At 39.2% G+C, this 14,098-nt stretch overlaps 1 protein-coding gene across 1 annotated transcript in view; it reads left to right on the top strand.

The window, feature by feature from the left end:
- The window catches only part of LOC308688262 (B-cell receptor CD22-like), a 50,847-nt gene that overhangs the window by 19,066 nt on the left and 17,683 nt on the right, over positions 1-14,098 (top strand). The window contains exons 5-6 of the mRNA XM_081361219.1: positions 10,689-11,036; positions 11,135-11,383. Of these exons, the coding sequence (XP_081217345.1) occupies positions 10,689-11,036; positions 11,135-11,383 (597 nt within the window). The remainder of the gene's footprint in view (positions 1-10,688; positions 11,037-11,134; positions 11,384-14,098) is intronic.

Here is a 14,098-nt window from a genome sequence, read left to right as displayed (position 1 = left end):
TCGACCTTGTTTGGTTTCCAAGGCGATTAACACACCATGTTCCGACTCTGGGCCTGTGAATTCCTTAATCAGTGTCTCACATAGCAGCTGGTAGTTTGACTTGACATGAGCAGGTTGTCGGTCTAGGAAGCTTCGTACCTCTGGACTGCAGGTGGATCGGAGGAGGTAGAACCTGTCTCTGTCAGTCACATGTGGTCTCACCTCTAGGTGGAAGTTGATATCTCGGATGTAGGCTTCAATGTCTTGGCCCTCTGTGGAGTTCGGGTTGAACTGAGTGATATTCTTAACCAGCTTGTTGAGATCTTTAAAGGTCATCGCCTGCGCAGCTTTGGAGTCTGCCTGGATGAGCTCTCGTTGCTTGTTGGCAGTGAACAGTTCTGTAGTGAAGGCTGGTGATGTTTTGGGTTGCGGCCATTCACCTTTTCTGTTGTATGGCAGTTCTTGGATGGAGGACTCTGTTCTGCTCAGCAGTGGTGATGCTGAGGGAGGTCTCTCCCTTCTTGGCTCTGGTTTCTGTTGGAAAATGTGCTGGAGTTCACCTCTGACCGCGTAGAGCTCGTCGTTGGCGTCATCTCGCTGTTGGGTCAGATGGTCAATGTCAGCACTGCACCTTTCCAGGTGGTCTTTCAGAGCATTAATTTTAGAGTTCTTGTCTTTAATGTCAGCTTTAGCTTTCTCTAGCTGATGTTCAGCAGCCTGGAGTTGGTTTACCAGGTGCTTCTGGACAGTCTTTAATTCTTGTTTGTCACGTTCAGTGACTGCAAGGGCTTCTTGGAGCTTGTCAACTTGTTTCTTTGTTTCTTGCTCCACTACATCAGGCATGAGTTTGTCTTGAGCTTTCATTTTGAGCTGGTCTGTGCAGTGCTGAGTGTGCATCAGCTCTCTCAAGAACTCAGTGGTCTGACGCTTGAAGTCGTCCTGGACTTTCACTTCCAGCTTGTCTATGCGGCTCTGGGCACGTGTCAGCTCCTCCTGAAGGTGGGTGATGTGCTTGTCGCTTAGTGTCAGCTGGGATGTAAAGGCATTGCTTAGGGAACAGATGATCTTGGTTAGTTCCACGTGGTTGTGGTTTTGGCTTGAATCATTTGTCAGGAATCTTCTCAGCGTTATGATTATTATTAAAAATAATAACAGTTCAATTGTCTTTGGTGTGAGGCAGTCTGTGATGCCTCTGAGCCAGACGTCCACGTCGTCAGTGGGGTTTGTCGTCCACGGCATGTTGGCACGCTGGAGTGAAGAGACTGACACAGATCTGTGAGGGGTATGAGCTACAGTATATGTGGTTGAACACTAAGTGTCGTTTCAGTGACTGTACAACAATAGTGAAGTGTTGCAATGTCTAAGTGTTGGTCTCAGTGTAGACAGGTAGGTTAGTGATGTGGAAACTTTGTCACTCAACTAAGTGAGGGAAAAATAGAGAAAAAGGTTAAAACAAATTCAATAACAAAAAGAAAGAAAGTTCTTAACTATGAGAAATATTTTTCTCGTAAACGTTTCCTATCAAAGAGAATCTGTTTCCAGAAAGGTAAACAATATAATTGTTTGTTTTCCAACGAAAAATAATACAATAATAATGCTGATACCTCTTTTCTAAGTTTGACAGGATTGACACACCTTCAGTTTGGACCGCTTACAGCTCTGATGGGATGCTTTGAAGGCGACGGTTGCTCAACACTTGTCTCTGTTAATTGATCTTGGATAAGATGTCAAATTGTAAATTGCGTTTACAGATGCAGGGAGAGTATGGAGAACAGAGAGGGTTTGATCAAAAATCAAATACCTAATAATTGTTTTCTTTGGAAAAATTATCTTTCTCTTTCTTTAGACTCGATTTATGGTTCTTCCAGGTTTGTTCCCTACAAATGTGAAGAATGGGAAAGCAGGACAGAACAGGAAGGATGTAAGAAGGAAAGGAGGGAAGGAGATTGGATCCACAAATGGCTCTGGAGCCTTTGTCGAACTACGAGTGCAGAATTGCTAGTTGCCAACAACTAAACATTCAAAAATAAAACTTTGTAGGAGAGGGTTATCTCTGATTTATTTGACACTTGTAGTGAGATACCAATGTCTCCTATTGAGGCTCAGGTGTGTTACTCCCAAGCTAGAGTAAAAAGAAAAGAAAAAGGTAATAAAAAGATGAAAGAAAGTAATAATGTAATGGACGAAATAAGCAAAAGGGAAATTAAAATAAAGAGGTAAATGACTAAATCAGATAGAATAGTTAGGTTTATAACCGTAACAAAAAGAAAGGAGAAACGGAGGATACAACGCACTAACAATACAGGAGCAAGTATGAGTCTAACAATATTTGTAATAGGGAAATGTTGGTTGAATAAGTTTACTTAACTTTCAAAGTTTAAGACTTATTCACCTGAAGTGATTAAATCTAAAAGATAAATTTAGAAATTATGAGAATTAAGAAATTAGATTTATTAAAAATAAATCTAGAAATCGTTAGAGATTACCTGTTTAGAAAAATAAAACTTCAATCTTGATTTAATATTTCCTTTTTTAAATCAAATTAGAATTTGGCAATTAATAATCATAAACCAGTCTTTTATTTTCAAGTAAAATGCAGGTAAATGAAATTAATAATTGTGAACCGAAGTTTCCTTTTCACAGAAAAATAAAGTATGAGACAGGTAAAAGAGGAAAGAAGAAAAGAACCAACAGGTATAAAAGTCAAGGTGTTTAAATGGTTAAATCACTTTAACGTTGTTCAAACAGACACTGTATTTAACCACTGATTTTACTACTGATAACCGGAAATAATGCTTAGGCTTTAGCATTTAATATTAGGCCTCAATTGTAAACAACTACTTAGCTTAGCTTTAGCCTTAGCTTAGCCACAACTGGGTTTTGTTTCAGTTTGTTTACACTTTGGCGTTGGTCAGAGTTCACCCGGAAGCGTTGGTTAAGACTTCCGTGTCACGATTGTAACTATGGCGACAAAACAACGCTAGTGGGCAAACATGTGAATTGCAACAGTTTGTAAACAGTTACGCATGTTACATGAAATGTCGGCGCATTTCAACAATGTTCAAAGAATATACACGTCGATCATCTTACGTGAAATGTCGGCGCATTTCAAAAATACAAATAAAGGACACCACTCGTAGCTGTTTTTACGACGTGGGGCTTCACTCAGTTGTTTAAGAGTGATTAACTTTAAAGGACAGCTTTGTGCTGTAATAGATGGAACAATATATCGCTATAGCGATCTCTGTGGATCGTCTCTGTGCAATTTTATCTGAGCACACGAAAACAACAGGGTTCTTAACTGTTGGTTGAGTTTCAACGTCAAGCTTTACTTGAACACAACTTTAAATAACTCCTATTCAATTACACTCGGACATACGCAGTGTTTATACGAAAATTAATTGAACAGACACAGATAAGCTTATTTATCACGGGGATTGTAGTGGGACACGCACTGACAACCTGGGAAAAACTAAAACTTAACTGAGAATATTCGTCCTAGCAGTGGAACTCGCACTGCCAGTCACAAATATAGGCTTCTAAGTTTATCACGAATCGCCGTGGAACACGCACGGTGAATCAAACAAATAACGTTAGAAACACGCTCATCGCTCTGTGAGGAGAATGTTGTCCCAGTGGAACACGCACTGAGTGACGATCAGATAAATAAGGACTAACGTTCACGTTAGACGAGGGACACGCTCGTCCGTCCTTTACATGGTTATTTTAATTACTGCAGTTTTAATTTAATTCATCTCTCTGACTGATACAAACACACATAACGTTATAGCTATTTGAAAGACTCTGGAACACGCAGATGTCTTAAGCTATAAATAAAGTATTTCAGAATCGAGGGACACGCTCAATTGTTACCTTATCGTTGCGTGGGATCTTATATCTTGGGTTATTTTACTGCAGTTTGAATAAAATAACAAATAAAAAGAATAAAATGGGGAGGCAGACTAGACTAGAGTAACAGCTCAAGCAGCAGGTCATTCATTCAAACAGAGCGCGCGGCGCGCGCTGCATACGTCACACACACAGACTCGGAGGTTCGGATCTCTCCGCATAGGCTACTATGACAATATAATTACTTCGTATATGCTTACAATTTTAGGTTAAACTGCCCGCATCCTCCACCAATATGTAAGATATTATGTATTCTGTAGTGATTACAATTTAGCTCAAAGGAATTATTAATTAATTTATAGGGAATTCAAAAGAGTCACTTATTACAACCGAGCAAATGACTCGTTCGCGGTTCATTTGAACTGGCTGCAATTATCAACTCTGCAACGGATATAAATATCCGAACTATAGTGAAACACTATATAGTTAGCAAGGTAACTTAGATCAGAAGTTTAAGACATTAAATTTGTAAGCACAATAACACAAGTAATATTTCTCTTTAAAATACAAACAAGACTTTATTGATTATTCTAACACATACAACTAATATCTAACACAGACACACACATTCATACGCGTTGCAGAAAGAAAGAGAGTAAGGAAAGATTAAGTTTTAAGAGTGAGTTTAAGAGTGAGATGATGTAATCCCAAGTTTCTATGCACTTATAAAACACAACCTGAATGAACCATCAATCATTAGTTTAACCCTTTTATCGTTTCCTAGGTTATTAAATCAGTATCAAATACACCAGTTCAGTTTAAGAGTCTGGAGGCAGTACTTGCTTGTCTTTGCTTTTGGGGATTCCCTTTTGTTGGGTGTAAAGGGTTTTCCCGGTCCGTTCGTTGGCTGGTCTCCGCGTGCCTGATGTCTGGGTCACGTGGTCAGTCACGTGGCGTGCTGGCGGAATGAAAGTCTTTGTTTGAAGCTGGCTTTGCAGAAGAAACGTGGCTCGAAATCTTGTCGCAAAACTTAACTTAGAACCGAGACTCACAACGGAAAAGAAAGGAAACTAAGAAAAGAAAGGAAATTGAGAAGAGTAGATGATGGCTTGAATGAAGCTGTTTAACCCATGTTCTTCAGATCTTGATTTGGGTTATTTCGTCTGCGCGTTTTACATGGTTACTTGTCTGTCTTAGATCTTCATCTCCCGCTGCATTTTTGGTTCTGCACTGAAACTCTACTTTGTTCTGGTGTTAAGATTTTAAACTCAAATGTCCACCCAGCCTCCTGGATCAGTTCTAACCAATTAGACACTGTCTTTGTTTAGGAGGTGGCGTTCTCTTCACTTCTTATCATAAATCAAGCTTATCTGTGCTCTCCTTACTCTCTAAGCTCTAGCAAAGAGTACAGAGGCCACAGCTAAGACATTATTACTATTATAAGAATCCGAAACATTTTCCACAGATTTCAATCAAGCCATCCTTTGAATTAAGAACATAAGATCATATCGATATGAAACGCAACACATTTTCATTCAAAAATCTATCAATTATTACAATTACATGAATTGTATGGCATCTAAGCATATCAGATACACCCATCTATTGTAGGAACAATATAGAATCATGTCGTTGCATGATGCTTGATCTATAAGTCCATTGAAAATTGTTCTTGAATGATTTTATTTATGTTATAGGTAAAATCTCAGCTCTGTGGTTTGAAACGATTTTACACCCTGAGGTCTATCCGAGGTCCTTACGGGGGGGGGGAGTCTGGAATGTTGTGGGCTCGAGCAGCTTCTGCTGTTATCTTGATCGGGCTGAATTGTGCTATCTCTGAGCCAATCATTCTTTTCCAAGCTATCTTACATTGACCAGTTCTTTCTTTAGTTGGGCTCATCTTCTTTGAAGCTTGCATGGCCATAAAGTTCTTAGCTGGGGGTTTTCGTTGGTCAGCGGAGACTGGCTGGCTGGAGCCTTCTTTTATGGCTCTGGGGTTGGTGATTTGGTGTCTGGAATGTTCAGTTCTGTGAGAAACTATGTTTGAACAATTCACCTGGAAGATTCATTTGTGTTTGTTTCGCACTCAATCCTACAGTAAATAAGACTTTTGACTAATGGATGACGTTGCCTAGAATTTTTTCTTCAAAATTATGTGAAAATCATCCTGCCTAATCATTCACATAACACAATACATTGATTTAAATCTTGTAAAACACTTTTTGTTTGGAAAGGCCATATGCGGGTGGGCGTGATTCACACCAGTGGAGTCAATGGGGCCCGCATAATGAGGCTGCATACGTAATGAGCCTTTCATTCAGGTGTGTGAATGAGCCACAAGAATGCAAGGACAATATATAACTGGTTTGTTGTTTTTTTCCACAAATTTTGCTTGCAAATTGTACAATATCCAAGGTAAACATTTCTAGTAATTGTGCAGTTAATTGTTCTCATACTGTATTTTCAGATTTGTAATATATTCTCTTCCCAAATGTGTCACTAATAAAGCATAATAAAATTATTTAAAGAGAAGGCTTATAATGACCTTTTAAGATTTTGTTTACATCTATCCTTTTATATATATATATATATATATATATATATATATATATATATTAAGGTTATACAATTACAACTACATTTAAAATTGTATATCCTTTTATATATATATATATATATATATATATATATATATATACATATATATATATATATATATATATATATATATATTAAGGTTATACAATTACAACTACATTTAAAATTGTAACAATATTTCCAGTGTAATCTTTCTTTGTATTCGCGATTCATATTAAAACAGTATTTTTGCCAGCTGTAGTAGCTCCACAACAGCGCACATCTGTGCGTTCATTCATTCAAACGCGATTCATATTATTTAAACAGTATTTTTGCCAGCTGTAGTAGCTCCACAACAGCACGCATCTGTGCATTCGTTCGTTCATTCATTCATACACAGAAACGCGATTCATATTAGAACAGTATTTTTGCCAGCTGTAGTAGCTCCACAACAGCACGCATCTGTGCGTTCGTTCATTCATTTATTCATACACAGAAACGCGATCAATATTTAAACCGTATTTTTGCCAGCTGTAGTAGCTCCACAACAGCACACATCTTTGCGTTCATTCATTCAGATTAGAACAAAGCAAACAGAACTGACCTAATTCCTCAGCGGGATCCGTTTGCTCCTCGAAATGATACTTCCAGAACTTCTGAGGTAAATTTTTGCAGGATTATCAAGATAGTAGTATTCCTCACAGCATCGTAAAGTACATAAGTCTGAAAGTGAACTCGCGGTGTGTTATCCAGCTGATGTGGGCGTTTCACAGGTTTGTTTGGATCGCCTCACATTTGCGTTTGAATAGCGCGCGCTCTCCGTGGGCGGAGCACATTAAAACTTAATTAGCTGAGATGAGAACGACTGACATCTCTCTCTTTGCATGCATATTACATAAACTGTGAATATTTGTTTTTTATAAAAATTACTTCATTTTAAAGAAGAGAATTCAAGCTTCATGCCTGTGTGACTGTATGCCTGTTTGACTGAGTATTCGCTGAGTTACAGTTCATTTTCGGGCGCGTTTCAGAATTGACTTCACTGACGGAGAGTAGGCAGAACTCGCATCATGTTTATTTTTCTTTATTTGGCGAAAAGCACAACACTTTGTTTTTATTATGAGCATACACAAAAAAAATACACACTAAACAGGATCGATTGATGTATAACACAAGCATATAAGATAAAAATTAATATTTTTTTTTTATTTTTTTTTTGCACTCATACGAAAAAAACGAACCTATCGCGCCGGCGCGACAGCCGACCTCAGAGGGTTAATATAGTAGCAATTTGTCACGATACCACACACAGGAAACAGGGGTAGATCCAATAGCAGTTTAAGAAAGAAAACAGACCTCCAAAGTGGTGTGACGAATAACAAGGACTCCGTGACAAACACTGAACCAACAGGGTATATACACAGAAACTAACAAGGGAACGGGAAACAGATGAGTGCAATGAACAGTGATGAGTCCAGACAAGGATTGTGGGAAATGCAGTTCATGATGTAGTGGTGACAGTATGGGGAAGAGACCTCTAGTGGACACCCAGGATACACAAACCAGACACTGTGACATAACCCCCCCCTCTACGGAGCGGCTACCAGACGCTCCAAGACACAAAAAAACGGGACAACAGCGGGCTGGACGGGGACGGCCTCCGGGACGACAGCGGGCTGTTCGGGGACGGGCTGTTCGGGAACAGCCTCCGGGACGACAGCGGGCTGTTCGGGAAAGGCCTCCGGGACGACAGCGGGCTGCACGGGGACGGCCACCGGGACGACAGCAGGCTGCACGGGTTTTGGCCTCCGGGATAACAGCGGGCTGCTCGGGGATGACTACCGGGACGACAGCGGGCTGCACGGGGACGACCACCGGAACGACAGCGGGCTGCACGGGTTTTGGCCTCCGGGACAACAGCGGGCTGCACGGGGATGACTACCGGGACGGCCTCTGGTTCATTGGGGTAGCTAGCACCTACTCCCCTGTGGCCTCCACGGGTCCCAGAAAACCTGGCCAGACGTGTTCCCTCAAAAGATTGTCCGTGCCTGATGGAAGGGTGCTCAGGGGAATTGACCTCCATGGTCTCCTCAGTCTGACGGGCCCACAACACAAAGCACTGAAAAATGTTCATATGAGGTGGAATCTCTCCAGCTTGCGAATTCCCCCTCTGCTGCCACCTCTCCCTCTTGGTGGTTGGGGAAGAGCCATGAAAACCCATACCGCTGGATCTATACATAATGACAGAGTCCTTCTGTCACAATACCACACACAGTAAACTGGGGTAGATCCAAAGCAGTTGAATGGGTAATCTGTAAATCATAAAACCAGTCCAGGCAGGGGGCAAAATCCATATAAGCAATCCATAAACGAGAAACAAAACAAGAACAGGCAAGAAAACAGACCTCCAAAGTGGTGTGACGAATAACAAGGACTCTGTGACAAACACTGAACCAACAGGGTATATATATACACAGAAACTAACAAGGGAATGGGAAACAGCTGAGTGCAATGAACAGTGATGAGTCCAAACAAGGATTGTGGGAAATGCAGTTCATGATGTAGTGGTGACAGTATGGGGAAGAGACCTCTAGTGGACACCCGGGATACACAAACCAGACACTGTGACACAATTTGAGCACTGTTGAATGAATTCTTAAACACCTCTGATTGGCCATTGTGTTTAGGTGCTTTGATTGGCTACAATGATCAACGCTTCAAAAACATGTTGTCTTCACCGAGTGCTTCGATACGCACGGGAATGTTTGAAAGCACGTGTCTATCAGCGCATCTGTCTATCAGGGGATCCATCTATCAATGGATATATTAGGGATCCGTTGATAGATGTCTGCTTTTAAACGCTCCTGTGTGTATCTAAGTGCTGTGTAAGATGTCTATTTACAAAATGTTTTTAAAGTGTTGTTTATTGTAGCCAATCAGAGACATATGTTGAGCGTGTGAAATGCAATGGCCAATCAGAGGTGTTTAAAAATCCGTTCAACAGCGCTCTAAATGCTAGAGGGAAATGCTGGTTTCGTCACATTTTTTGAATTTCAGTAACGACTTGGTACCGAAGTCGATACTTTTGGCAACACTAGCGACTCTGATGTCAGGATTAGTAAACGAAGACTGCTATGTTCACTCTTACATCCAACAACAAAACACCCAAATCGCTTACGAGACATCCCTTATGAAAAATAAATTTATCCAAGTGGGCTATTAGTATACTTCTTTTAAACTTAAAATAAGAAAGTATACTTTCAGTCTTCTTTTTATATACTTCTCAGAAATATACTTAAAATTGCACTAAAGAATACTTGACATACTGACAGAAAGTTCTAAGTATATTTGGCCTACTTGTACCAATCTTTTGACCGAGATATACTTAAAAGTATAATTAAGTATTCTATGTATACGTGGCTTGTAGTTGTGTTTTGAAAATATTGATGTAACAAGATTTGTTGTTATGGGAAGAAGTCACAATAAAACAAAGCACAACACAAGTTCAGGCCTGTCCTCTCTCGATCTCCACTGTCGTCGCTCCTCCTTTTGTGCCTCCTCTCCTCCGTGAGAGATATGAGACCGGTGCGTCTCACAGGTGTCGCTCATCAGCAATCATGCCACCGGCCTTGGGCCGTTCTCCCATGGCCCTCTGCCTCGTCCTGCTCTTCACATATCCCCATCGACCCTCACAGGCCAGGGGGTACACACAAGACTGTGCTCTACTCCCCCCTCCTCCCCCTCTTCCGGGGAGACTGGACATGGCAGCTGGAGTACCTGGGGGTATGGACCTGGGGGTCTGTCCAAGACCCCATTGATATTGATATTTTAAAAGAAGGTCGGTAATTAAACAGTTGCTGGTCCCCATTGACTTCCATAGTATTTTTTCTTCTATGGAAGTCAATGGGGTCCATCAGACATTTGGTTACCGACTTTCTTCAAAATATCTTCTTTTGTGTTCAGCAGAAGAAAGAAAGTCATACAGGTTTGTAACAACTTGAGGGAGAGTAAATGATCACAGAATTTCCATTTTTGGGTGAACTATCCTTTTAAGCAAATTTTAGTCTTTAGTTTAGTAAAAACTAAAGTTCAGGTAAATGTTTCATTGTTTCCCCCAAACTAAAACGTACTAAGATAAAAATAAATGTACAAGTTATGTACTGTACATCACTAATTATTATTCCAATTGCATTGCAATGTAAACATTTAATGTGTTCCAGGGAAATTATAAAACATTTTTGTGTGTGTGTGTGTGTAAACTATCCCTATAATCTGTGTTTCAGGGGTTTCTGATGCTGATTGGGGTGTGAGTTACAGTCCTTCACACATCTGTGCACTAAAGGACTCAACAGTGATAATGAGATGCACTTATAAATACCCTACTGGACATCAAATCATGAAAGCGTTCTGGACCAAAACACTGGTAAAAGATTATGAAGATCCTCCAGATCTGTCTGAGGACCCTGAATACAGTCAGAGGCTTCAGTATATGGGAGATAAACAGCAGAACTGCACCATCAGACTGAGTCATGTGACACTGAAGGATGAAGACGAGTACTATTTCAGATTCATCACTGATAAACCTGATGGAAAATGGACTGGTGAATCTGGAGTGACTCTTACTGTCACAGGTGAGTTTGATGAGGTTTATCTTTTCTTCTGTGCATTATGTTGAATAATAATCAGTGTATGACAGCAGCACAAGATATAATGTGTGTGTTGTGTTCAGATCTTCAGGTGGAGTTTCCTAAGAGAGTAACAGAGGGAGATTCAGTCACTCTGAGATGTAAAAGCAGCTGCGCTCTGACTGACAGAGCAACATTCATCTGGTACAGAAACTCACAGCCATTAACTGAGAGAAGAGACAGAAACAATGAACTCCTGCTGCAGTCAGTCAGAAGAGAGGATTCAGGCAGATATAGCTGTGCTGTAGACGGACACACTCACATCTCTCCTGCTGTTCAGATCAATGTCATGCGTGAGTATGTGTTTTATGTACTTCAGTGTTTTATTTATTGATTTATTTTCTTTGACGATTCACTTGAAACACACTCACACACCCCTGTGTGTCTCTGTCAGGAATGCATTGCTTTTATTGAAACTAAATTCCAATAAATTGACCCTCTGGGGTCAACAAACGCGCCCGCGCGTTTTGCTGGATTTTCGTCACATTGTAGCACAATAAACTTAAAGGTATAGCGGAGGATGTTTTCCTTCCTGGTGGGTAACCTATACTATTGGTCCTCCTAATTGTCAACCATTCTGGCGAATCAATCAAACTTTTCAAAAAGTGGAGAGGGCGGGTCTTATCTAAAATTTGGAAAGATCCTCCGCTATACCTTTAAATTACTCCGTCATTTATGGTCATACAGAAAAAAGAAATACAAAAAAGAATCTGTGATATTTCTACTTTTGTATGTGTCCACTTAAAATCAAATCAAAACATTGTGCTTTTGTAAAATAAAGAAAATAAACAGGGTGTGCTTTCTGCCTCCCGTCGCGGTGAACTTTTTTTTCTTGAGCACGTCTATAAACTGAAACAAAACTCTGCGAATACTTGTCACACATTTATGAGCCATATACCTTTATAAACATTTAAGTGTGTACTTTTAAATAATCGGATTCAAACTGAAAACAAATATTCTCTGTTTAACCTGTTAAGCTGCAACGCCACTTTTGAAAAATCCCCAGAAATGACATACCCAAACTGAAACAGATACAGTTCATGAACCCTTTGCACTAAAAGCACAAGTATGATCTCATTTGAAAGCTGACACCTGGCAGTTTATTGTAAATGTAGAATTAATTATTGTCATAATGAAAAAAAATTGTTATAAATAGCTTCAAAGTTTTGTAAAGTTATTAGAAATTAATTTTTATGAAACATCCTCATGAAAATAAAATTGAAGTTGGCACTGGAGCAATCTAGAAATGCACTACAGCTAAAGCCACATGTCTAAACATTTTATGTTTAAAATCTGAAGATAATAAGTCCAAAACTCTGTATTTAGTTACATGTTTTTCAAGACCATGTCAGTTGACTTTATTTTGATTTGACGTTAAAGATGCTTCTGATGTTTATTGCCATCTTCTAACCATCTATCCAGTATATTGTCTCTATTGTTTTGTGGTGCAAACGAGCCCCATTCAGTCTCAGTCTCCCCCTGCACACATTAACACCTCTCCAGACTGGTTATGGCTCGAAATATGCATTTCTTTTGTCTGCATTATAGTTACTAACGACTGGCTATTCATAGGGTTTCAATCCCTAATTTATTTTATCAAAGTTCTTACTTAACATTTAAAAACTGGATCAAATGCCCTGCTTGAATAATGAAACATTTTAGTAAGCATATTTAGAAAAAAATTATAAAAGCATAACTGCAATATGTGGCAGGTGCACCTAGAGCTAGCTAGCATGTTAGCTTAGCACACCATCAATACACGACAATTTATGAGATTAAAACCATTTTTGTGCTTCAAACTTAATTTATAACGCAAGTAGAGTGTTTTAAATAATCTTCTGTGATATAATTTCGCTTCAGATTAAAAAATCAGACATAAAATATATATTTTTTATTATTCTGCACAATGATAAAGTCTATATCGATTAGCAATACATTATAAATATAATCTATTATTATGGAAATACCTGACATTATTTGAAGAACACAGGTAAACCAAATATCATTTCAATCATGTTTATTGTCTTCAAAAAGTCTTTTTTCTGCATGTAACAACGATCTCTGATAGCTGTGTGTGTGTTCGAGACTTCCTGGATTGTCACATGATCATGGTTCTTCTTCATGTTACATAAATGGACTATTATTGTGAATGTAGCGCCCTCAGGCTGTTGGTATGGATTGAAAACACAATACATCACAGCGTCCAGCGCTCATAATGATTACATCGACGCATTTGGGCATAAATTCAATAAATATTATTCCTGTCTATAGAAATCTGATGAAAACTTATGAAAATATATCAATATTTCTCCAAATCTGCACATTTTTGAGCTAAAGCCCTGAGGGACGTTGTTTTGTGTATCGCTGTCATGACGACAGCACGGGAGTTTTTTTATGAATGAAAGCGGCTGACGGTCATAATTCATATTAAAGGTATCGACTCATTTTTTCATTTCATAACTCCTGACACAAATTAAGACATAACTGTCACTATAAGTTTTTCAGAATACAATAGTGGTCAAATACTGAAACTTGAGTCTTATATCTTTTTAATGATGTATAGTTTGTCAATGTATAACATTAAATCTGATAGTAATTTTTAACTAAATAAAAAAAAAAACGCTTCAGTGCACCGACGCACTGGTGAAGCTTAACAGGTTAAGTAATTTGTATAAAACCAACAAGATGTCCAGTATCTCAAACGCTTGCTCATTATTTTTAATTTGACCACGCCCACACGCGCAAAAGAGATTCACATGCAAATCTCCACATGGAACGCGAACGCGCTCATTACCTCAAAAACAAAGCACGAAAAAACTTCACAAGTCTCTGCTTTTCGTCGAGTTTGAAAGACGCGCCGTGAGCTTACATTGGATTTACCTCAGAAGAAGAAGAACGCGATTTGAAGACAAGAAAGATGTAAGGTAAGAAATTCTTAAATATTAGTTTGTTATTGTTGCATAATTTTCACATTGCAGTTGAACAGTTGCTAGATATATGGTGAATAT

Source organism: Scardinius erythrophthalmus (assembly GCF_964197995.2).
Source record: "Scardinius erythrophthalmus genome assembly, chromosome: 3".
Lineage (NCBI taxonomy): Eukaryota > Metazoa > Chordata > Actinopteri > Cypriniformes > Leuciscidae > Scardinius > Scardinius erythrophthalmus.
Note: the sequence above shows the minus strand (reverse complement) of the source record. Positions and strands in the feature narration are given on the sequence as shown.